Source organism: Littorina saxatilis, linkage group LG12, assembly GCF_037325665.1.
Source record: "Littorina saxatilis isolate snail1 linkage group LG12, US_GU_Lsax_2.0, whole genome shotgun sequence".
Lineage (NCBI taxonomy): Eukaryota > Metazoa > Mollusca > Gastropoda > Littorinimorpha > Littorinidae > Littorina > Littorina saxatilis.
The window spans coordinates 77470433-77497393 of NC_090256.1; the positions used below are offsets into that span (position 1 = coordinate 77470433).

Below are 26961 nucleotides of genomic sequence, written 5' to 3' on the forward strand. Positions count from 1 at the left end.
TTTTGAGTTGTTTCGGCCTGCCAACTGCTTCGTTTTCTTGCGGATTGTGAGAACTAGCAGAAAGTTTCACTCATTTTCATGATTTCAAACTAATGATAAAAGTATCTTCTTCTGGACCAAATCAACAGTCTTTAGTTGATTCAACTCGGAAAACTCTTTAACGCGTGTTTGCACGCGACTCCGCGCATTTTTGAGGCCAGGCAACCAGACAGCTGCCCTTTAACGTTCTAAAGCCAGGTGAAAATATGATATCAAATGAGATATTCCCTGCCCACATTATTATAGCCTAGCTAGAAATGGTTGAGAATCTTGGTAAGGGTAGCCTAGGTAGGAAAAAGAAGTCCTTGACTTAATATGCACCATGTCAGCTGACTCATTAACATTCTAAAGCCAGATGAAAATATGATATCAAATGAGATATTCCCTGCCAACATTATTATCGTCTGGATCGAAACGATTTAGAATCGTGGTAAGGGTAGCATAATGCAGCACAATGAAATCCTCTACTAAGGCCATGTACATCATATCCTCTAAAAACCTGTAGATTCTAAGCTAGGTCAGAAAGATATGACATGTAATGACTCATAGTTGCCTGGGTAGAAATGGTTGAGAATCTTGGTAATGGTTGAGATAACCGGCAGTGAATACTCAAGCACGTTTAACCAGAAAACACGTGTAGGTTCTATCTAAAGTCAGGTGAGGATGATATAAAATGTGAAAGAATTATTCCTTGCCGGCCTCATAGCTTGGGTAGAAATGGTTGAGATAACCTGCAGAGAATACTCAAGCACGTTTAACCAGAAAACAGTTTAACCAGAAAACACGTGTAGGTTCTATCTAAAGTCAGGTGAGGATGATATAAAATGTGAAAGAATTATTCCTTGCCGGCCTCATAGCTTGGGTAGAAATGGTTGAGATAACCGGCAGAGAATACTCAAGCACGTTTAACCAGAAAACACATGTAGGTTCTATCTAAAGTCAGGTGAGGATGATATAAAATGTGACAGAATTTATTCCCTGCCGGCCTCATAGCCTGGGTAGAAATGGTTGAGAATCTTGGTAAGGGTTGAGTTAACCGGCGAAGCAACGTCCTTTGGTACATCCTGTCGACATGCCGGACATGAAAAGACATCGGCCTTGAACGATCGCTTCAAGCAGGGCTGCAAAGAAAAACAAAGTGACAGGAATGTCAGACGCAGGAACAAATGTAACGACAAAATATGTGAAAACACACCTGTAAGATAAATAAACATATACGAGACGGAAAAGACTTTAGAAAGTACTTTATTGTCAGAAACCAACATTGGCTTTTAAAGGCATACTCCTCCCAGAGTAAACAGTTCAGCTCACCATCTCAGATCTGGTCAGGCTTTTACATGGGATAAGATCATCCCTCCACTTGGTCACATACCAAAAATGAACAGCCTGTGTGATCTGCGCAGTGGGATATTCTTAATTAAAGAAACTTTTTTTTTAACTCACCACAGCAAGCAGTTTGATTTTGGGCATGTGACCAAGTGGAGGGATGGTCTTATCCCATGTGAAAGCCTTGCCAGATCTGAGATGTTTACATGGGAAGGAGTGTGCCTTTAAATGCCTATCTGTTCCCATTGTACACCCGTTTATACAACTAACAATGCGACACTTTAGAACTGCTAGTCTATGTTGACTTCCCAGAAGGACATTTATCGTCGTCGTCCTGGAATTGTGGCTTAACTCGATTCTTGGCGATGTTGATGTTTTTGTGCTTTAGACTAAATAAATCATTCTCAATGAGAAATATTCTCTAAAATACGATGAACGATACATGATTTAACTTTCTTGTATCTTTCTAGCCATACCAGGTACAAATATAAACACTATTTCATAATACAAATAATCAGTTTTGGCCTTCTGCTAAAAAGCTGTCTAACATGAGTTACGCCAAAATTCTGTCACAACATCGATATTGAACATTCTTCATACCTTGCAGAAGTTGTGTGTACACTCCAGTGTCACAGGTTTGTACAGAATTTCCTGGCAGCAAATGCACATAAACTGTTCTTCAAGCTGTTGTAGAAATTTCTGAAAACAGATACAAGAGAAAAAATAGCTTACAGTTGTAACCTTAATGTTACGTAGTAACATACAGACACACACCAGACGACAGACATGACAACCAGGACAAACTATGAGTGACTCGGTCTAAAAGTGCTCCTCTCTTTCCATGGCACATACATGAGAAAAAAAAAAAGACTATTTGGTGTGTATTTGTTGTGTATTTATTATCTATTTTCATCTCTCTCAATCTCATCTATGTCCTGTCTGAGTGAGGTATCTCAAGACCTAAACATTTTGCCATAGTTCAGGATGGTAAAAAGGTTCAGTGATGTCCCTTTGCAAAACACTAGGTACTTTTTTTCTCAATTATTTTAAAATTAAGGACAAGACGAACACATTTATATGCCCACCAACACCAGAACAAAGAAAGAACTTTCTGTTTGTTTCTTCAAGATAGTCGTGCACACAGAGAAAAAACAGTTGTGCGTTTACACAAACTACTAATGCATTAGACACCGCCTATTTTCCCAGATAAAATTCAAAGACATCCACATCAAAACACCAAGCAAAGATTACAGAGTGAAAGGAGGAAGGAAGACAAAAACTAAAGGAGACATGGGGGTGGGGGGTGGGGGGAGGGGGAGAGAAGAAAGAAAGAGAGGATTACAGGCAGACTGGAGAGAGAGGGGGGGGGGGGGGGAGGCAGAAAAACAGGATTACTAGACTGGAGAGGAGGGAGAAGGGAGAAGAGAGAGGGGGGGTGGGGGGAGAAGAAAGACAGGATTACCAGACTGGAGAGGGGGGGGGGGGGGGGGGGGGAGAAGAAAGAAAGACAGGATTATTAGACTGGAGAGAAGAAGAGGTACCCGTTTTCCCTCCGACACAGATGGCAACATCCCATCCCACAGCTTTTTATTTAGGAAGGGGGAGGGAGGAGATGGGAAGGAAGAGGGGAGAGGAAAAAAAGACAGGATCACCAGACTGGGGAGAAGAAGAATTGTTACCTGTTTCCCCTCCGACACATGTGGTAACACCATGTCCCACAGCTTTTTATTGACGTTATCCTCCTTGATGAGTTTCATGATCTCTTTCTCTATCTGCCATGCCGCTGTCTTCGCCTTCTTCTCTCCCCCCTTCTCTGATGGAGTAGCTGCAAGCCAGTAATATACAGCAGGTGTGTTACTAGGATTCACTTTGTTCACCTAAGGCCAAGAACAAAATTGTTCAATGTTTTCTTTCCCAGACCGACCCAAATTTTTCCTCCCGACCCTGGAACTTTTTTTTTACCCTTTGACTTCATTTTGCAGACTTTACAAGGACAGTTACTCTTCTTTGACATTCAATAGACACAGTTTGCACGATATTCAAAAAATAAAAAGCTACATGCTTTAGCAGGTGTAAATAAAAAGCAAAATGTTTCTAAAATTGTTGATATCGGTGCCTTTTCAATCAAAGTTAAAAGCTTTTTTCCCCCAATATATCAGAACTTGCCAAGGAAAAGTTTCAGTTTATAAACACATGCATGCTCGCACACATTCATACACACTAGTTGTCAATGGTTTTAGTCGTGCTTGGGGCAAAATGCACAGATGACAACCAACCCACAATGTGCACAAGTGAGATTGTGAGTTTGGTGACCAGGTTTTGTGTACAAAATGCACCCTAACACACACACACACAAACACAGATTTTCACTCACACTCTGCTTTCCTCTTGCGACCCCGTTTCTTTGGTGTTGGGTCTTCCTCAGCATCTGACTTGGGCTGCTCCACTGCTGCAGCTTTCTCCTTCTCCTTCTCTGCCTGACTCTCCAGATAACCTTCAGGGTACTGGGTGGAGAAAATGTGAACAAAAACATAATTTGAAGGTACCATTTTCTCCAAAGAAACCCGTAAAGATTATGATAAACCACTGAGTGAGTTATAGTTATGCTGGGAAATAAAACAAAATAAAACAAAGAAACCACTGAAAACATGTTTGACTGAAGAATGCAATTTAATTTGTGATTCAGTAATCATCATTAAATGTGTTTTCTCCTGACCTGCATAGCAAGGCCGAGCTGCTCAATGCGTTTCTTGCCGTCCTTGGTCCATGGGGCGGGCCCCGGGTCGTCACGACGCAGCAAGTATCGCCACACCAAGAACCCAGACTTGCCTTTCTCCGCCCAGTACTTCACGATCTGAAATTTGAAAATCGACCCCATCAAGAGCAAGAAGTGCACCTCCATCAGTATTGGCGTTAACCAGTAATTACCGGTATTTTACCGGTTGAAATGATAAAATACCGGAACAAAAATGGCTGCCAGTATGATCTACCGGTTGATTTTTGAACTACCAGGTTTTTTATCACTGGTAAAACAACAAAACCAATACTCTGAGTTGGACTCTTACTGGTTCCAATGACCAGCCTACCTTTTTTTCTGAACTGTTTGCATTATACAAATACTACCGCCATCACTGTCCATGAGTGCCCTGATCGCATTTGTTCTGTGATTAAAAAACGACTCTATAGAAAACAGAATTTTCTCATATCCTCATATATATAGGTAATTTTGCAGTGTTGTTCCCAGACTCAGAGGACACTAGTTCAGTTTGACCTTGATTAAAAATAAGTAAAGGTCCCAATGTCACATAAAAATTGTACTCTCAGAAGAATTGTACATGTCAAAAGTAATGGACGGTCAACTGGCCAGGGGTCAGAAGAATGTGTCAATGACCGAAGCCCGAGGCCTGAGAACACTGATTTTGTGCTTCATATGCATTGATCAATTAAGATTCATTCTACCTGTTAACTTATCACTTACAAAGATTAGAACACATCCTTTCGGTTACCTCCATAGTGTGTGAGTCTGAGTGTGTGTGTGTGTGTGTGTGTGTGTGTGTGTGTGTGTGTGTGTGTGTGCGTGTGTGTGTGTGTGTGTGTGTGTGTGTGTGTGTGTGTGTGTGTGTGTGTGTGTGTGTGTGTGTTTATGTGTCTTAGGGTGAGCATAACATACACATAACATTAATCAAGTGTTGCTTCCACAAACAGATCAGCGAGATGCCTACAACTGACAAAAATCATACCAACCTTGTAAATGCCGTCATATCTGTTGCCCTCCTCAGGAGCGTACTTGGAATGTTTGCGACCCTTACAGTTGCGCACGACTCTCACTGGCTTGCCGCCTCTCCAGTCCTTGGCCTCTGCCCCAGTCTTGTTGTTAATGGGTACGTTGCAGTTCTTGGCTAGTGCTCTAACACACAAAGAAAGAAAAAAAAATAATCGTGTAAAGCGATATTACATAGTCAATCTGTCAGCCTAAAACTATACCATCAACACTGAAAACCAGTCTTCATTTGACCAAAAATGTCTATCAACTTGGTTGAAAAATGAAGTCGTGACAGTGCCGCCTCAACTTTCACTTAAAGCCGGATATGTTTTCTTCATTCGCATTTCAGAATACTTACTTGTTCATTCTTGTCAACTTCTGGTCACATGACTGTTCAGCTGTCCTTTTGTTTCCAGAAAGATCTCGACCTCCACTTCCCGTGTAGTAGAACTCATCACCATTGTCCTGAAAGTAAACAAAAAAGTGTGAAATCTAGACCAGAGAAAAGCTAACAAACGGTCCTGTTTTATACACTTTCTGCAATGCAGCCATATTAAATCTACCCCAACGGAAGTCACAGGACTGCTGAATTTCAAGTCCCATAGCTTAATTTAATAACATGCTACTTGTACCACAGATAGTAAACACTTGAACGAGAAAAAAAACCCCGACACATGTAACATCAATGAATCGGTTTTAAACTTACAGCATCATCTTCATAGCCTCCTGACAGAACAATGGAGAAAGCTCCGTCCTCTTCTCGCCCGTGAATTCCAGCAACGTGAGGACGATGCACACCTGCCTCGCTCACCTGCAAAACAAAGTACACTCGCATGACGCAACGCCATTTTCCAGCATTTCTAAAAGGACATGTTAGTATGAATTCATCTAAGTGCCTGAAAAAAAGTCATTCTTTCTTTATTTGGTGTTTAACGTCGTTTTCAACCACGAAGGTTATATCGCGACAGAAAGAAAAAAAAAAGAAAAAAAAGTCATAAGCAGAAGCGTGGTTACTGATTTAGTAAAGTACAACCCACTATCTTGCGTTCCACTATGGCAAAATAGTTGGAAGGGACATAAAAGAAAACAATTTTTAAAAAAAATTTAAAAAAATTAGCCAACCAACTCAAACAAAGGATGCATTTTAAGGATTGAGGAGATTTCTTATACAATTATTAAGGTGTGGGTTATTCGCCCCTTTATCATACACTGGAGTAGGGCATAAACATGAGAAGCTGTGGGTTATTCGCCCCTTTATCATACACTGGAGTAGGGCATAAACATGAGAAGGTGTGGGTTATTCGCCCCTTTATCATACACTGGAGTAGGGCATAAACATGAGAAGGTGTGGGTTATTCGCCCCTTTATCATACACTGGAGTAGGGCATAAACATGAGAAGGTGTGGGTTATTCGCCCCTTTATCATACACTGGAGTAGGAGTAGGGCATAAACATAACAAGAAAGAAAGCAAACAGGGATACCTGGACTTATATCTATTTGACCTCTATTGCCTTCATTCACACAAACTCTCCCTCTGCCTGAGATAATAAGGCCAACAACAAAACATTCGACCAACCCTATCTTTTCCTCCCGACCCTAGACCTTTTTTTGACTCTTCAGAAAAAATGTAATTAAAAATGACAAAAGTCGATTTTACAAGGAAAATTGAATTCTCTGTTATCCAGCTCTCACCATTTCTGGCCAATTAAAAGCCACATGCGCCTGTGTAAATAAAATTTAAAAAATCTTTAATAAAAATAAAAATAAATCTTTTTTTTCCTTCTTTTTTTTAAAGAGTAAAGAATGACCTTGCGAACCTTATACTTTACAAGTGATATCAGAATTTTGTTCTCTCTTTCTTTTGGCCTAATATTATAATGATCATTGATGTCTGACCTGAACTCTGAACTTCCACATGGTTCCAACTTCCACGCCAGGAATGGGTCCGTGGTGGTTGGACGGCACGATTGTGCACTGCTTGGTGCGCCCAACACACGCCATGCCCTGTAAAACAACGCACCATGCATCACACGCTGTTCCTAGCTTGTGTTTTAGTGTGAGTTAAAAATAGCCCAGCAGAGGTAATAGATTGGCTGCCAGCAGCTGCAGCCAGCACACAACCGCCCTGATATGGCTCTTCGTGGTCAGCTGGGCGTTAAGCAAACAAACAAACACCAGCACACTGTTAAGCTCGCTTGCCTGTTATACCCAGCGCTTCCGCGCTATACTGGGAGATTGGCCTTCTCAGTGCATAGCAGTGAGAGACCTACCAGCTGCTCTGTTATCTCTGCTGTGGGGTGCTAAAAATAGCCTGCAGCTAAACTACAGAATACAGAATCTTTAATTGCCCAAGGTTGGGAATTTGTGATGACATTGCGGTTAAGAAACATTTCAATCCAGCCATATACACCAACACACGCATCATTTATACAAACTGATCAACAACATTAATTTAAAAACAACACTGGACAGCATAAGTTTAAAAATACATTCACTAAAACAAGTAGCAGAAATGAAGCCCTGGGAAACCATTTCCTTTTGGGTTAAACAGTTTTAGAATAAAACAAGAGGCGAAGCCTTCAAGGATCACGTAAGAAATCGACAAATAGTAACAAAAACTCAATCACTCCGTCACACATACACACACACACACACACACACAGAGTAAGCATAGGTGACACTGTGCAAGAAAGCGAGACACTAGATCTAGATCTGTCTGTCTGCATGTAGCCTGTAACTTACAGGGACACGACTGCCAACTAGTCTCGGCCCGCTCAAAATAACAATGACCGAGACTTTCAGTAATTCCTTCGCGTGACGTCTAACCCTCTTACGCCATAATGTGACGTCTTCAAATGTTAAAGTTTCTACCACAGACATACACACGCACACACGCACAGACAGACAAAGTTACGATCGCATAGGCTACACTTACGTGAGCCAAAAACCAAGAATGGTAGGTTATTCGAACGTCTAAATAATAACAAAACAATACGTTACAGTCATTGTTCTTCATCCCAGTGGTCTTTTAAGGGGACAGACAGACAAACACTCTAATGATACAGGAAATGAACTTAGCTTGTGAGAAAATTTCACCTGGAAGACCCAAGCCAACCATTGGCATTGTAGACGAACGGTATGTTATATGTCCGTCTGTCGGTTATGTCCTAATGTTGTATATATATATATGTCTTGTATACTTGCCATTTACATATTTAATATACATGTTGAAGGATGAATGATGATACATTGTAGACGGATGCATGTTATTGATTAAAAGCCCCACAATGATGTGCTTGGCAAATACAAAAAACAAAAAAAACAAAAGCCCATTGGCATTGCTTCCAATAACCTACCATTCTTGGTGTTTTTTTCTGAATTTTGGAACGTTAGCAGTCTATCCGTTCTTGAATTTAAACAATGTTATCAACAAAATTACAAACTACCAATGCCGCATACAACCAATTGAACCAATGGAGCACAAGCTTAGCTTAGGCCTAAAAAAAAAATAGGTGTGGTTACGGTAACCCGACCTACCCTATTTTTAGGGGCCGACCCTATAACTTTTTATTACATTTGTCAAAAAAAAAAGAGAAAAAAAAAGAAAACGCGTGCAGAAAACGCAATGAAAGCGAAAGCGCCCGAGTCGCACACTTATTTCCCTGTCAAGTAGGTTTAATTTGTACACATTAGAAAAAAAGTAGTTAAAAAAAAAAAGTGATTGCCTACCTTCCTACCCTATTTTTTTGGGCTATGTTACCGTAACCACACCTATTTTTGGGGGGGCCTTATAAGCATGCTCTCCAAAAAATGTGAAAGATTGGATATGGCAGAAGAATACAACACATTTCTTTTTAACCTATTTGCTGCCAGTTATAACTGATTGAAAACTGCCTTTAGCTTTATGGCCATTTCTGCTAAGAAAATAAATCCTAGCAACATACCTCGGTTCATGCAGACAGCAAAATGCAAGAGAAAGCCTACAATGAATACTACAAGAATGGAATCACTGAAGTGCCGTCTGCTTCTGCTCACCTTCCCCCAGTCACGACTGCTGGAGCTGCTGGCAGAGGCCATCTTGGACTTCTTTTTGCTCTCCTTCAGCTTCTCTCCTGCCTTCACCACTTCGTTCTCGTCCCGTTTACACTCTGGACAGTACCTGGACAATCCCAAACAGTTCAATAAAACACTTTCAGGGTTTAGCCTGGGAGAAAAAGGCAATGGGACATTTGTCCCCCTCAACCAAATTCCGATGGGACATAAGCTTAGTCGAAGGCAAGAAGCGCCAAAGAGGCCTGTACGCGTTTTTGATCAAAGATGCAAAATGGTTCAATATGGTGCCATCTGAGAATTAGCCGCTATATTGTGTTATCTCTGTATGTATGTGTGTGTGTGTGTAATCCGATGTAACGTGTACATTTGGTGGCGCAGTGGTACGTAATCTCAATGCGCCCTTTGACGCACTGAAGAGAATTGTGATGGGACATTTTCAGATTTAATACGCCTATGGCGCAGGGCGCACTAGCAAATGAAACCCTGACTGTACTTGCCCAGCTCACATAACAAAGGGAAGGAAGCGCTCTAAAGTATCTTGACAACAGTGAGTTAGAGCGATGCAGAAACCTGGTTTCCTGGCACCTGCAGAATGCTCAGCCTAGTCTATTTTGCCTAATCTGTTTCATTTTTAAACTGTCAATCCTGAACTGAACCAAGCACTTACTGTACAAAAAACACCATCGCATACCATCAAATACATTCAGCAATAGCATTCTAGCCTCTAACTAACAAATACCAGCGTTGTGTGAATCCTTAGCCAAGGTGTAAATAAATTACAAAAAGGTTAGTTACTGGAACCTTTACATTTTGACAAAATAATACACAAATTATGTCAAAATTCAACATTTCAATAACAAACCTTTTCTGTGTTTTAATTCTGGATTTTGAAATGTTAGCAGTCGATCTGTTTTGGGACATTTGATCTTAGCCCGAGACACAACATAAAGTGATAAACTTGTTTCACTTAACTCACTCCCTACTGTGCGATTTTTCCTATGCTTTCCACTGTATACTGGCCATTTGTATTAGTTGGTAAAAAAATCATTACTGAAGAAGTACTCAACACAGATATTTGAAACTTTCAGGGTTTACTGTTGATATGTTGATGCCCTTCAGTGCAAAGTTTCAAGTGTTTTACTTAGAAAATAGCTGATTTAGGTGGGGGGTATAAATAACCCTTTTTCTGGCATCAAAATTACGCTGAACGCAGGGCCATCACTTCAAATTCGCGTTTTTGAAATTTTTGAATTTTTTTTTAACTCACTCACTACGAACCACTGCTATCGCAGTGGTCCCATGCACACCACTTCCCCACGAACCACTGCGATAGCAGTGTTTCAGCACGTGTCGTACTGGTAGACGCCATTGTTGTTATGCAAATTTGCACAAAGCCAGCGAGTACGAAATCAAACCTCGCGTCATCGTTCTACAGCAGACAGAAGTGAAACTAGCTTGGTAATTTGCAGACGATTGGTTAAACTTGAGAGCCAGCCTCTCTATTTTCGTACAAAAATTGACGTCATTGAGCTAAAAAAATCCAAAGGTCAAACACTGCTATCGCAGTGGTTCGTGGGGAAGTGGTGTGCATGGGACCACTGCGATAGCAGTGGTTCGTAGCGAGTGAGTTAACTTTAACATTGCTCTTGGAGCCGTGAAAGTCACAAACTCACAAACTCATCTGGGTGTGTCTGTAGCGCACTACAGTACGGCAATGTCTAAAACACATTTGCTCATGAAACTAGGATTTACAGGGGAGCCCCCTTTTTAAGACCCCCAAATTAAATGTGAGACTCCTTTCTTTTTTTTTCTCAGATTTTCTGTTCATATATATCATAACTTCTGTAAATTGTACCATTCAAGACTCCCTCCATTTAAGACCTGACTATTTGTGATTTCTAAAGGTATTAGGCCACAAAAAAAAAAAAAGGTCTGTTTACGGCAACATAGGCCCAAAAAATAGGGTCGGTATGTTGGCATTTTTTTTTTTCCAAAAAAACCCATATTTTTACGTTATTTTGCAAAAAAACCAAGAATTTTTTTTCTTTCCCAAATGCCAAAAAAAAGTCTAGGGTCGCGCGAAAAAAATAGGGTCGGTCGGGTTACCGTAAACAGACTATTTATTTTTTTTGGGCCTTAGGCTTAACACTTTCTACCCAACCTATGTTGACCAATTTTTTTTTAGCCGCAGGTCACTCAGAATTGTAGTAACTGTGTACCAGCACGCTGGAATGCAGGCGTTAGATGGACGTTACAGGAACGACTGAAGCTAACAGTCTGATCGGATATATCCGTGCCTGGTCAGATAGCCATATGAGTGGGTACGGATATATCCGTACCTGGGAGACAATGAGTTAAAAGGGGGGATGGATCCACTGCAACATTAATCAGCACAAATTATTCCTTACGTGTGTATTCGTAACAAATTACTGCCTTTTTCATGAAAAACAAGAAGGGCAAAGCCCATACGACTCACATGCTTGACCTTGACCTTTACATGACCTCAGACCTGTTTACCCCCCCAAATGAAAATCAGGAATGCAGCTGGTACTTTTCCGTAATTTGAGGCATCTTTGAGTAATCTTTTTTTATCAACCATAAACCAGCTCGAAAACGATTAAACGACACGTTTATTCGCGCGCTACCATGCAAAACAAGTACAAAATTGATAACCATGTTTAACAGTATTGTACTACACACACAGAAGCTCGATGACACACACACACAAACACTGACACGACACCTGATATATAATATGCAAGTTAACTAAGACAAGTTTACTTTATCTAAAAAAAACAAACCCACAGTAGGAGCAAGAGAGCTAGAGGGGGGGGGGGGGGGGGGGGTACAACCTGGGGTCCAGGGCTTGGGGGGGTCTGGCTGAAGAATTGTAGCTATTTTATTAACAATTTGTAGCCTGTCCTTGATTTTAAACATGATAAATTGGTGTCAGCAGCCACTCATTATTTCTTTTAAAGTTAGTATTAAATAATGGCAATTTATCTTCATTGATATCTGCTCCCGACAACAACAATTTCACAGACAGAAAATGTCTTTAGTTTTTTTTCCCACAGACTGAATTTTGTTTTGTTTTTTTGCTTTTTTGACAGCAAGGGGGGGGGGGGGTCCGGAACCCCTGTAACATCCCCCACCCCCACCCCTCCGCCCTTGGACTAGTTACAGTCAATTGAAGATGCATGACTGTGAACAAAACCACCTTACATTCTGTCACCAGTCATGATAACTCTCTCCAGAAGCTACCTTTAATTTTAGAGGACCGATTCGTTTAATTCATTTAAACATTATTTTTGTTGTAAGTTTTTCGATTTAAAGAACTGTGATCTTTGCTATTATTGGAGAAATATTAATGGAGATCAGTTTTAGGCTCAGAAAGACTTGAATTTCGGCAACAGCCAAGTAACTGATGAGCGCGACCATAGACCTACATCTATGTCTCTGGCGCGACTGACCGTAGTGAGAGATCGGTTCGCAGGTCTGAGAGATTCTGTGGAAGTAGAGACCTAGGTCAAATAAACTCGATGCGAAGCAGGCTCATGTTTTGCCAAACATAATTTCGTGTTTTTGTTTGTTTCCATGTTCATTTGTGTACTGCATTTTGTTAAAACTAATGCTGCGTCTAACCTCGGGACACGTGCCGCGACGTGACTCGTAACTGACTAGCTTTGTTGTTGCACTCATCTCAAGTTGATCACCAAAATGAATGTGGTTCGTTCTTCTTAAACTTCACCAGACACCGCCACTTGACTTAATAGTTTTGCCGATATTTCTGTACAACTTTCGCTTTTTTGGTTGGCATTTCGTCCCCACAGAGATCGGCCTTATATTACCCTTCGGACCAATGTCGATCTCAAATCCGCGGAATCCGACAAATACCTTGCTATGCACATGCGCAGAAAAGGCTGTTTCGGTCAGCCTTGAAATCACAGTCCTGGTGACTACCACAATTTCGACTTCGAATTTTCACGCACAAAAAAGGTTCTCTCGACCGGAATTTCCGGAATTTTCGGTAGTATTCCGTAATACCGGAATTTAGACCCCAAATCCGTAATAATTCCGGACAATCCGGGAGGGTAAACAGGTCTGTGACCTTGACCTTCAGGGTCAAGGTCAAATAACTAAACCTAGCAATGACATCATACACTAAGAACTGCTTTACACATTTTTCCTACCAAAATACATGTGACCTTGACCCAAGGTCAAGGTCATCCATGGTCATGCAACACAAAGCTGTTAATTCAAGACATAGGAAGTACAATGGTGCTTATTGGCTCTTTCTACCATGAGATATGGTCACTTTTAGTGGTTCACTACCTTATTTTGGTCACATTTCATAAGGGTCAAAGTGACCTTGACCTTGATCATATGTGACCAAATGTGTCTCATGATGAAAGCATAACATGTGCCCCACATAATTTTTAAGTTTGAAACAGTTATCTTCCATAGTTCAGGGTCAAGGTCACTTCAAAATATGTATACAATCCAACTTTAAAGGACCCTTGCGACCTTGACGCAAGGTCAACCAAACTGGTGTCCAAAGATAGGGCTTACATTGCCCTGTATAGCATACATAGCTAAGGTTGCCATTCTCGATAACTTCAGAAAAAAATGCGAAAATGTGAAAAATGGTCGTTTTTAAGACAACAATTACGGCCCCTGTGACCTTGAACTTGAAGTGAGGTCAAGTTGCCGCACATGTTTTTTGAGATCTTGTAACCATACACCATCAGGCCACATCAGGTGTTGATAGACTTAATAGTGTCCAAGAAATATCCAACGTTAAAGTTTTCCGGACGGACGCCGGGACGGACGGACGGACGGACGGACGGACGGACGGACGGACGGACGACTCGGGTGAGTACATAGACTCACTTTTGCTTCGCATGTGAGTCAAAAATGTATATTAGAACGCTTATGTTGCATTTCTCAGAACCCCTGATTTCTTTTCCTTGCGCTTTCATCCTAGTCTTTCCTTTTGGTTGCCTATATCTGTATGCTTTTTTGCTTGAGTTTGTGTCCTTGTTGCATACTGTTAAACGTTTCACGTTTCGTATTTTGAATACAATTTTGTTTAAACCCACCAGCACAAATTATTCATCATCATTGACAGTTCTCACCAGTCATCATCATCAGGTACACTTGTGAGCGGTGGATTGAGACATTCCAGGTGATACGCATTGTCGCACTCGTCACACATCAGTTGTTTCTCTGGGTCGTTCTTGCCCCCACACACACAGCAGGCACAGTGCTTGCATTTGCGACGAGGGTTGTCTTTACAGAAATCACATTCCGGTTTGTTTTGGCCTGCAAAGATAACGACAGATCTTTAAAACTTCTTCTTCTGCTGCGTTTCCGTGGATCTTTAAAACAAGCGTAACAGTAACATGTACTGTGCTTCTCTGACTGCATTTGCCTAATCAGGGGCTCACAAACTTCGGCGCCGAAGAAAGACGTTACCCCCTCCCCCAACCCCGCGCGTGGCTTCGTTTCAAGCTGGCCGACTGAATTGTCGTCATTAGCTCAGACTGACAGAACAACATGTTTTTATTACTTTGATTTGTTCTGTTACCTTTTTACCAAGAACATTTTATTTGTTCTGTTACCTTTGTGACAAGAAACTAGTCAAGTTTAATTAAATTTATGTTTTGTTAGAAAAAAAAAAAGTCCTGTTGATTTATTTTTGTACAGGACAAATGTCCTATCACTTTTGCATTGTCCAGGACATTTGTCCTATGCCACCTCTCATGGATGTGAGCCCCTGCCGAATAAACTCGGACAGATCTTTACATGCTTACAGGTGGTTGCACAACTGTTGCAAGCAATCCATTATTTTACAGACTTTGGACGCAAGGAGCACAGGCATAAATGAAACAGTGTAAAAAATCTTGTTTTCTGTGTCAACTGCTAGCATGAGGATATAGAGTCACTCCGTTTTCACAAAAATGTGAGTAACATACTAACAACCAAGATTTTCAGAAAACACCATAAATGTCCTATACAATTTGTTTCTGTATCCAAAAAAAGCCAGAAATTGGAACAATACACCATCGTCAACTTCTGTGTCTTCACCAGAAATGACCAATTAAAAGTCAAATACACCTTTTCTCGCCAATAAATACAATACAAAATGAGATTTGAAAGAAATCAGCCATGCGTGTTTCAAGTAGCTTCTCCCGACGGTCAGTGAAAATGTTCTCTTTTCAGCAGAATACAACAGATTCATCACCATACTTTATCACCTTATCTAATGTAATGGTCACCAGAATGGATCTTAAATGCAACACTTCTGACACAACACTGAAATAGATGCAGCGACCGTCAACAAAGCAAAGTAAATGTTCTATTACGTTTAGCGGGTGAGGCGGTAGGGTCCAGCAGGATGTCTCGTTCTGTCAGCTGCGCGCCGGGTTTCTCTATCTCAAACAGCTCTGTTAGGAAAATCAGACGGCAGTTCTCTAACGGTGCCAGGTCAGCCCTGTTTGCAACAGAGAAAAAAAAACTTTTTTTTTTAAAGCATCAATAAATACGAGAATAAGATGAAGTACAGGATAATTTTGTCATGCAAGTAGTTTTCACATATTCATCAAAGCCACAATAGAAAAACTAGAACACTTTAAAACTAAGAACTCAGGCTGCTGCATTTGGACGAAAATATTCACAAAAACAAGTTATGATTAGGCAACAAACAAAAAAAATAGGTGTGGTTAAGGTAACATAGCCAAAAAAAATAGGGTAGGAAGGTTGGCAATCACTTTTTTTAAAACTGTTTTTAATGTGTACAAATTAAACCTACTTGACAGGGAAATAAGTGTGCGACTCGAGAGCTTTCGCTTTCATTGCGTTTTCTGGCCCCTTTTATTTTTTTTTTGACAAATGTAATAAAAAGTTATAGGGTCGGCCCCTAAAAATAGGGTAGGTCGGGTTACCGTAACCACACCTATTTTTTTTTTAGGCCTTAAGACTCACAAGCACTACCAAGCCAAGCTTTTCTCCTAAATAAGGCTAATGCTTAACTACAGAGAATCAATTTCTGCCATTTCTCTCTTGCAGTCTTCTTGGTGGGTAAGATGATGCACTGCAGGCCTGAAAGTGGCGAGCATTTTACTCGCCATGGCAAGTAGAAACATGTAAATGGCGAGTAGAAATGTTAATCTACTCGCCAAATGCGAGTAAAGTTGCTGAAACAAAAAATGGTTTGGCGAGTAAAAATACTATTTTGTGGACTTTCAGCGCTGCACTGATGTGATTGATGAACAGCAAACATAGACAGCGTAAAACAGTGTTTAAGGAATAATCTAAGAAATGTGTAACATTAACCAGCCACTTCCGTAACGCAAACATCAAATCAGTATGATTTTTGAAATTATGAATCACACTGGTAATGCATCTTAACCATTAGACCGAGAGAGACAGTGACATCCATGAAAGGCCTTCCTTAATTCAAAGTTGACTTCGCAAAAATTCAGTGAAAAAGCTTTGTGTAGCCAGCTTCTTGAGGTAGACTACGCGAAGTCGCCCAATTAATATCAAGCTTAAGGGCTACTTGATGACGATGATGTAAAGATCTTACCCCAAGTATACTGTTGCATACAGCTCTTTCTGGGTCCTGGTGTCTCTCTTCTTGGTGACCAGACAGTCGTACCAGAAACCCCGCGACTGGGGATCATCGTAGTTGAAGTTGGCCATGATTGTCTGCCCCTCCTTCACCTGATCCAGACGCAACATGTGACGTGCCCGAGGCCTGATTTCTTTGCTGCTCACTTCCACGACGTCATCCTCATACCTGTATGTGTGAGCGCACAGAGAGTATGTCAATGTACACTACATTGGGGTATGCACGTTAAAGATCCCACGATTGACAAAAGGGTCTTTCCTGGCAAAATTGTATAGGCACAGATAAAAATGTCCACCAAAATACCCGTGTGACTTGGAATAATAGGCCGTGAAAAGTAGGATATGCGCCGAAATGGCTGCGATCTGCTGGCCGATATGAATGCGTGATGTATTGTGTAAAAAAATTCCATCTCACACGGCATAAATAAATCGCATAAAAAATTTTTTTTTTAAATAAAAAATAAATCCCTGCGCTTAGAACTGTACCCACGGAATACACGCGATATAAGCCTCATATTGATTGATTGAGAAAAGATCAGAAACTGTCAGTACTTCACGGCATCAAATGTATCCATTATACTTATATTTTTTTATTTCAAACTGATGTGCAATCCAGTTATGCACTATTTTCTACCATTATAATTGACAGTGTTCTTCCTACAAGTGACTTTCATGTTACTGAAAGGGATTTCAAGCTGACCTCCATATCAATCAAACACACAAAAACCAGAACCCCACAATTAATCACAAACAAATCAAGAAAAGCAAGTGCAATACTTACCCATCTAACACCACTTTGTAAATGAACCCATCGCTAACAGTAGTTTCACGCAGAATCCCTTGCTTCTTCAGATCATCAGACACTTTCTTCTTGAACAGAGACCTAGTTGCGGAAGAAGCTCCAGCCAACCCAGCATTTTCCTTGGAATTGGAAATCTTTTTTGGACTCAAAACAGTGGTGGATTCCATCGCTTTTACATTCTGAACTGCGGCACAGTCCGGTTCATCACAATTGTCGTCCGTCACAACTGCAACATCCGTCTTGTTTGGCGTGTTGCAGTTTTCATCTTTAATAACAGCTTCATCGTCTTTCAGTTCTTTGCTTTTTGATTCATCACTGTTTGTATCCATTTTTTCTTCACTGTCCTTCACCGTTTCACTCTGATCCTTGGTTACGGCACTGTCTTTTTCTCCATCTTCTTGTTTGACTGCACGATCTTGAGACGCTGAACTAGGTACGCTGGAATTTTCCACAGCCTGATGCACAGTGGGGATAGCTGATGCAGCCCTGGCGCTGACAGTTTGTCGAAGGGGAAGTGAGGTAGGGTCTCCTTTTGTCACCTCCAAGATTTTGGCTTCAAACCAAGCCCCCATGGTCGGGTCTCTGGCATCAATGATGTCTCCAACCTGTCCAAAATAACTTTTCGCTTTACCAGACTACAGAGGAAATGTGCCGAAATAATGTTGACCACAAAAAAACACGAAATAATAAATGTCATCACTCTCTAATAACTTTTTTCTAAATATGCAATTGCAAGGCTCCTGTCATTGTCAATTATAAGTTATCGCAAAGCAGATTAAAACTTCTCACTGAAAACAAGCAAGATGCTGTCACCAACATTGTGACAAGACATACTGTAAAGTCTCAACTGTCCTGACCTTATACATGTTGCCTTCATCTTGGTCCAGACACACAAGACTTGTTGAAGGCTGCTGGATCGCAGGGTCTGTGTCCGGCTGAAATCACAGAGATTCCTTATCAAAATCATATGTTATATTTTTGCCACTTTCAAAATCTGTCCTCTTTACTTGAAAAACATTGAGTATAGTCTACTTTCAAAGCTTAATCATATTATTAGAAAAAATAAAACTTGAATGAAACGTATAAAATGATGTATTCCAAACCGGAAGTGGCACCTCATACATTACTTTTAAAACTCACATGGTGAAACTGGTTCAAACTCTGACGAGAGGTTCTCAGATTTGTCCAGATAACAACACATGCATATTTAGTTTCAAGATTATTTTGGCATTAAAAATAAAACATAACTTTACAAAACAAACACAATCACTTGAGTTAACCAGATTTTGGGTATTTTATAAATACTAATTATTATCCATTATGTATGATTTTATGAGTAAGTATATTAATGCAATTAAGATAGTTTCTCTCCGCCCCTGCAGGGTATACCTCATTATTTTCTTTGTCAGAAATATTCTCCTCTGCGCCATCTTTAGGTTGAGCTTTTGCAGATGTTGATAGTGTGGCAGTTTCAGCGGCTGCAGCTGGTTTCACACGGATCATCAACTGAATCAGGACGTTCAGCCCCACGTCATAGTCAAACAGCGTGTGACCATCTTCAAGCTGCACAATATGAAAACATTCTCAGTGATTTCATATAACACTAAACAGTTCTTTGAATTGAACTTCATAAAAAAATCTTCTGAACGACTCATCGGACCTCGAACATTTTAAAGGTAGCTTGTCGAGAGTGCCGGTCCCAGAGCAGGGGATCCATAAGTCGTAACCGACTCGCCTGTTCCTAATGCGTCCATAACTGACTAGTCGGTTCTCCAACCACGGCCCTAAGAGTAAGACTAAGAGTAACAAAAAGAGCCTGGACAATTTGTATCCATGGACAAGCCACTGTTTTGTCCACCACGAGGGGTATACATAAAATAAATTGTGTCGTCAAAACCCAATCAATTATCATGCCGCCCCTAAAAATGGATTTTGTAAAGAGTTAGGCTATAGAAAGTAGCGCTAACACACATGGATTCATTAAGTTGATCGACATACATTTTTAAATTAAAAAATATGTTTGATTGTAAGTTTGTACTTGTAGTAGTAGTGTCACTGCTGTCAGTGTCAGTCCCATTGCAATATTTCATTTCTGTTTTTATTATGCAAAGCAATCAATCTTCAATGTTGCTAGAGCTTAACCGTAAATTACATGCCGTGTGTCTGTGTATGTACAGAGTGAATGCGACGATGTCTGTGTAAAATAGTAAGTCACCAAGTGTGAAGTGAACTCCTCGCTTTTAGTTTTACTAGTTTTATTTTTAGCTCACATTGATTTTACAGTAAAAAAAATCCAGCCGTTTAAGTACTTTAACCCTAGGAAAAATTTACCACAGGCTCATACAACAATTACAATGTCAGTCGCGTCTGAAAAAAAAGTCCGAATTAAAATCCACATCGAGCAGACAACAAAACCCACTTGCTTCCCGCGGTAAAACAGGCGCTGGTCAGCCGGTTGTGCATCGAAATGTTCGATCAGACGCTCTCTGAGGTCTTCTATCTTGGTCAGCTTGGATAGATTGTCCACACGGACAGTTTTCTTCCCATCGATCGTCCTAACTTGGATCCACATGTTGCCGATGTCTCAGAAACAGTCCGACACGACAAGCTTTTTTTCTGCCCAAATCAGCAAAACAACGCCATGTGAAGGATGGCGGGAAATTGAGGCCATGTGACACAAACTCAACTGTGTTTCCAAACTAAAAAAGTCGATTCAAGGGAAACAACTCTCTCTCTCTCTCTCTCTCTCTCTCTCTCTCATGTATAACGAATAACAACACGTTTAAAAAGACACATTGTATTCCATCTGTTGTAATAAACCTGTGTTAGCAGATAAAATACATTTGGTGTTAGACTAAGTGTTTTGACTACACACAGGTCGTGAGTCAGTTGTCAAATTATGACTGCCGCCTTCAAAAATGCAGGAAAGACACTCATGTGTGTATGTGTGGTGCGTTTGTGTGTGTGCGTGTGTGTGTGTGTGTGTACGTGTGTGTGTGTGCGTTAGTGTGTGTCAGTGCCGGTGTGTCAGTGTGTGTCTGTGCCGGTGTGTGTGTGTGTGTGTGTGTGTCACGGTGTGTGACGGTGTGCGTGGGCCGGTGTTACACTGCACTATGCTGAGTGTGTGTCACAAACACACACTATGATATGTGCAGACGGGCAAACAGAAATACATAGAGACAGACTCAGTGGTCGACATTTTAACCGACCAACACTGAGACACTATGATGACAGCACTCAATTACACCGGCACACACTGCTGACTCACGGCAGACACGTCAGTATGTACTACACTGAGACACAGACGTCAGACGCAGACGCAGAAACACACTCAGTGGCACACACACGCACGCGCGCGCGCACACACACACACACGGGCACACACACACACACACACACACACACACACACACTGACACACACACACATGATATATAGTTACATATGACGCGCGCCAAAATACTGCCTTTCAGTGTTACGGCTGATTAAAATACTGCATTGTGACCAAAATGACTGGAATCGCATTTAATTAAGCTCTATGCTTGCTCGCATCTCATGACTGGATCAGTTTTACAAATAAATGAATAAAACTCAGTATCATCTTGGCACAAACTGGTAGCCTACACTGAGCACAGCCGGGATTTTCTGCGTGAGCAACATCAGAAATTCAAAAAGAGTCAGAAGGCTTGAATGCATAATATTTACTAAATAGACCTCGAAGGAGTATTGTTAACAACACCACTGGAACTGGGGCTGCCGTCTGGAGCAACTTCTTGATGTGGCCAAGCGCCAAGCATACGTACCTGGCAACACGGACTGTGAAGCACTGAGAACCAAATTCTGGACCGGCCGGCTACATCAGGAACTCAAGGATGTGTCGGCATACCAGTATGACACCAGTACCAGCTTCGATCAACTACGTATCATTTTACGACGTATCGAGAAACAACATCTGGCATATGTCAAACTCCATCGAAACCCCCTAAGCCAACACCATGCAAGTCTACACAAAAACAGGAGACCAACTGCAAAGATGGACCGGAGAGTTCAGCAGCTCTGAGGGCCCCAAAGGGTTTAAAATCGTGATCGTGATTGGCGTTTTTTGACCTTTCTGTGACCGTGATTGCCGAAATTTCCATTTCTGTGATCGTGATGGGACTTTGCCCGTGATCCGTGATGACAAAAAAATCAAGTCTCGTGATCGTGATCGTCATTTGTTTTCGTGATCGTGATGGGCATTATTGCAAAGCATTTTATTTTCAACGTACATTTTTCACAGCTGTATCACTCTATGATCCTCTATTCGTCAAGGAGCTAATCCCGATTGAAGGGAAGCAACAACACATTCAGAAATATGATTTTGACAGCGATTGCTTCCAAAGGGACCAATCACACACAAAAAGAGATCCAATCAGAAGGCAAATTGAAAAAGTCTGCCAAACTTCATCCAATGGAAGGGCTTCGTGCAAAAGTTTTGAGTGCATTCAGTCAAGAAGATAAAAAATGGCGTGCAGCGGTACTGTCATCGAACTTCTGTTTTATTTTGTGGATTCAAGCCAGACCAAAGCAGGCGGCGAGAATGCCGCTCCTTGGTGGAAAGGTCAGGCTACGGGTCGGTCTTTCCGAAGACGAAATATCAAGGTATGTTGATCTATGTTGCTCTATGACTGTTCTGAATGTAGGCAAAGATCTTGAAATTTGTTCAAGATCTTTGAGTTTGAGTGAGATCATTGACATTGTCGACATTGCCACGTCCGGCTGTCACTCGCTCAGTGTGACATCGACTGGCTCGAGATCGAGTCTGCGTGTAGCCAATACCGAAACTAGAAATGTGTTTTTCATCCCAGCAACGTGGACACGCTTGGCATAGATTCTTATTGTCGCTTCTTTGCATTAAGCTTGGATTTATTTTAGGCGCTTGTAAACTTTAATATCAACAATGGGTTAAATTCAGAAACAATGGCGGGGAGACGTGCCAGCCGGTTTGGGTCACTTGATCCTCATGTCAAAGACGATCAAAGTCATGTTCGTTGGGGATTTTGTCAGGCATGCTACTTTTCCGGTAATTGCCGGAAATCCGATAAAGCCGTTTTCAAAATCCGGTAAAGTCAAATTTATTCCGGTGAAGTTGAAAAATGTCCGCAAAAACGATCCGTGGGAATATCGCGCAACGCGACCTGGCGCCGGTCTCAATGAAGCCACCGCACAGTAGTGTTGTTTTCATCAGTTTGGAGGTGTGTTGAATGGTGGTGGGGGGAGGCAAAAATGGGATTTTTAACAAGATCACAACACTATTACAGCCATGAAAATGATGCCCAGAACGCACCAGATTGCACAGATTTTAACCGTTTTTTGAAGAAAAAAAATCCGGGGGGGCATGCCCCCGGACCCCCCTAGTATATATTCATGTGTGTGAGTGGGGGAGTGGGAGTTGAATGTGTATGAGTGTAGAGAGCGAGGGAGAGAGAGACTGTTACTGATTACAAATCATGATATGTATTTCTATGTGTGTATGAAAGAGAATTAAAAAAAATAATAATAAAAAAGTGCAATAGATCCAGAGGAGCGAATTACTGTGTGTATAAAATTTCATCTCACACGACATCACTGCAGAGCGCCTAGAACTGTACCCACGGAATATGCGCGATATAAGCGTCATTGATTGATTGATTGATTGGTTGTGTTTACTTTGACACGTGCTTTCTGTACATGCAACTTTTACCGTGACCGTGATTTGCCACTGGTGTTCGTGATCGTGAAAACAAAAATCAAGGTAACTGTGATCGTGAAAGCTAAAATTTCCCTTCCCGTGATCGTGATGATACCCCCCCTTTGGGGCCCTCAGCTCTCAGCACGGGTCAAAAAGTTGACAACCAACCCAGACAAAATAATCACTCTGTCACAGTAACACAGAGTATCACCAGTGACCCAGAAACTAAACCATGGAGTTTTTTTAGGTCCTTGTTATTGCTTGTCAGAAATGCACTGACTTGATATCTTGTATCCGTGTTGGCCCTGCAATCACAATGCCTGGAAATTCCTCGAACCCACTCGATATAACGGATTACACTGAGGTTCTAATAGTTCTGAATGGCCTACCTATCCTTAGCGGATTATGACTGTATTCAGTTATTCTGCAGAAAAGACAAATGCTGGAGAAAAACCGTTCTTTTCTGCAGCATTTCTGCATAATGTCATCTTTCGCCGAAGCAGCGTTTTTTTTCTGCAGCAAAACATTTTACTGCAGTAAAATGGAAATCAAGAATGCTGCAGTAAAACGGTGCTGTTGTTTTACTGCAGAAAACTTGTTTACATTTTTTCTGCAGCATTTTGTACTGGCGCTTGGCGGATTATGACATTATATTAAGTTATTCTGGAGAAAAACCGAAATGCTGGAGAAAAACTGTCTTTTCTGCAGCATTTCTGCATAATGTCATCTTTCGCCGAAGCAACGTTTTTTTTACTGCAGTAAAACAGTTTTTCTGAAGCATAATGTTTACTTGGTTTTCTGCAGCATTATTGCGATTAACCTTTTCTTTAGAATAGTCTGTGACAGTTTTTCTGGAGAAAAACAAACGACCTTGTAAAGTAGCGTTTGTATTCGTCGCCCCCTGGGATAGTATAATAGTTTGTTCCGCAGTGTACCAAGTCTATGTTAACACATGTAATCTAAAATTGACTAAAAGTAAACAAAATAAGACAACCCCATGCACAGACTGACAACAACAAGAACATTCAAGCCAGAGCACAGGTTGTTTTTCTTGACAGAGCACGACAACAGTTAACCAGTCTCGCTGTCGCCAGGACGTCGCCTCCGCACTCCCAGATTCCGCACGCTCAGAACTAAGAACAGTTTTATTCCAAAGTCAATTGGCTTTTTAAATACCTAAGTTAATTAAAACTAGTATGTGTGCCGGTGAACATATGCACTGATTTCTGTGATGAATATTTTTTATATTCTTTGATGTGCACCCTTATGCTGAGTGTGATAACCCTCGAATGACTAGTCCTGTGATAAATATTGTTCAATGACATATCTAGTCCTGTGATAATGATAGTTTTTAGCGGTAAACTTTTAGCTAAAGCTGACGGCAATTAACCTATTTGGAATCATGTTACTATTCCTGTTAGTGTACATATGCGTGCGCGAGTGTAGTATGCTTCGTATGGTATTTTTATCTGTTGTCTTATTATTTGTTTTGTCTTTTAATGTGCACCACACTGAAATTTCTCTGTATGAGATAAAGTATTCGTATTCGTATTCGTATTCGTTGTCTGGTTTGCGAGGAGCTGATGACCCAGTTTGAATACTGGCCTGAGATTTTTTATTTTTTTTTTAAATCTGTGCACCACACCGGGCTGACACGTGCGGGGCGATCGAGGTCACGGGGCATGAACATGATTCACGGACTTTTTTAAAATATTGTTTTTCCCCACGGACTCAGTTAAAGGCACAGTAAGCCTCCCGTAAACCATCACAGAGCTCCCCGAGCGTCTACATATAGTACAAGCATACTTCCATTTGAACGCTCACCGAACGGGAACATCCTGGCTGCTTTCTGTCGAGCGTGAGAAATTGTCAAAGAATTTATTTTCGTGTACTTGGCCTCAACAGCAATGGCGCCTCGTTTTGGTGCTGGACGGCTGTTATGAATACCGGAATTCACGCCCGGACAGTAAGCCTCCCGTAAACCATCACAGATACTGTCAGGCTTTTACACACAGTACAAACACCCTTCCATTTGAACGCTCACCAAACGGGAACATCCTAGGTGCCCTACGTAAAGAGCGAGCAATTTTTAAAGAATTAATTTTGCAGATTGTCTCGAACACTTTTTGGACCCATCCTGAACTCAGGTCAAACATGAGTTACTTCCCTTCGGGTCTCATTCTATCGATGTAAACTGGCGATAGCCGTGAATCGATGATTATCAAAATGTTTTTGGACCGTGGTGCGTTTTTGCGCTAGACCTAACTTTTAAAATCTAAATAATAAATTGACAGCTTGTTACACAAACATTCTTTAATCATAAAAGAATTCTTTTTTCATCAAGACAAGATCAGTACAATTCGAAGTTGTGAAAGTTTGAAAAAAGAAAAGCCCGGAAGCAGGGTCACGCAAGGGTCGTAGCAGACGACGCCTGTTTATCAGTGCATATCGCCGTTCCTCTCAACAGTCAAAAGCCATCGCTAGAGTTCTTGTGAACAAAAGCCGTTTGTTTCGTGCATAAAAACGTGCTATTGTAAATAGTCGCATTCAAATAACTAACTGACGACTACATTGTGAAAAAGGGAAACTGGATCACACGGGTTCACGATGGCTCAGGGGTAAGATAAACCACGCAAAAATAAATTCTTTGAAAATTGCTCGCTCTTTAAGGAGGGCACCTAGGATGTTCTCAATCGGTGAGTGTTTAAATGAAAGGGTGATTGCACTGTGTATAAAAGCCTGACCGTATCTGTGATGGTTTACGGGAGGCTTACTGTGCCTTTAACGCTCGTTTTCATATGAGAAGGCGTGTAGCATAAGGGCATTATATTCAACTTCACAATGGCGGCCGAACGTGAACAATTTCTGAAGCAAATCCAACACGAAGTGGACTACTGCGTTCGTCTGGGAAAATGTGACAATGTTGCTGACAGGTGCCATTCCATTGTTTATTTTGAAACTTTGAACTTCCGGCGGAAAGGAAGTCAGACAGACAAAATACATTCGTGTCACGCACAACTATTGGTAATTCTGGATGAGTCCATCTCTCGACAGAGGGGGGCTCGCGTGCTCCAACTGAGCCAGTACAAAATGCTGCAGAAAAAGTGTAAACAGGTTTTCTGCAGTAAAACAACAGCACCGTTTTACTGCAGCATTCTTGATTTCAATTTTACTGCAGTAATATGTTTTGCTCCAGAAAAACTCGTTGCTTCGGCAAAAAATGATGACATTATGCAGAAATGCTGCAGAAAAGACAGTTTTTCTCCAACATTTCTGTTTTTCTGCAGAATAACTGAATAATGCCAAAATGCTGAAGAAAAAGTGTTAACAGTTTTTCTCCAGTAAAACAACATCACCGTTTTACTGCAGCATTCTTGATTTCAATTTTACTGCAGTAAAACTGTTTTACTGCAGAAAAAAACGTTGCTCTCGCGAAAGATGACATTATGCAGAAATGCTGCAGAAACAAACAGTTTCTCGCCAGCATTTCTGTTTTTCTGCAGAATAACTGAATAAAGTCATAATCCGCTAAGGATACCTACCTTCTTCTTCTTTTTCTTCTTCTTCGTTCATGGGCTGAAACTCCCACGTTCACTCATTGTTTTGCATTAGTGGTGTTTTACGTGTATGACCGT

General features: G+C 41.1%; 1 protein-coding gene across 1 annotated transcript; it reads right to left on the minus strand.

Annotated features, from left to right (window-relative positions):
* Positions 1 to 813: 813 nt before the first annotated feature.
* Positions 814 to 20555, minus strand: LOC138982822 (E3 ubiquitin-protein ligase UHRF1-like). Its single transcript, XM_070356175.1, has 17 exons — positions 20036 to 20555; positions 19006 to 19179; positions 18474 to 18551; positions 17596 to 18221; positions 16771 to 16983; positions 15548 to 15675; positions 14318 to 14504; positions 9165 to 9288; positions 7026 to 7133; positions 5835 to 5939; positions 5487 to 5593; positions 5110 to 5272; positions 4082 to 4219; positions 3740 to 3869; positions 3045 to 3190; positions 1966 to 2064; positions 814 to 1160 (listed from the first exon to the last, which is right to left on the minus strand). Exons 1-17 carry the CDS (start codon positions 20186 to 20188, stop codon positions 1011 to 1013), a joined length of 2829 nt encoding a protein of 942 aa, XP_070212276.1. The 5' UTR covers positions 20189 to 20555; the 3' UTR covers positions 814 to 1010.
* Positions 20556 to 26961: the final 6406 nt, after the last annotated feature.

Excerpts from the sequence above, each read along its gene's own strand:
- LOC138982822 (XM_070356175.1), bottom strand. The coding sequence starts at position 20,188 with ATGTGGATCCAAGTTAGGACGATCGATGGGAAGAAAACTGTCCGTGTG. Across the intron at positions 9,289-14,317 it reads GTACCTGATGATGATGACTG|GTACTGTCCAGAGTGTAAAC; the intron begins GTGAGAACTGTC and ends GGGATTGTCCAG. Across the intron at positions 5,273-5,486 it reads AAGTTGACAAGAATGAACAA|AGCACTAGCCAAGAACTGCA; the intron begins GTAAGTATTCTG and ends TTTGTGTGTTAG.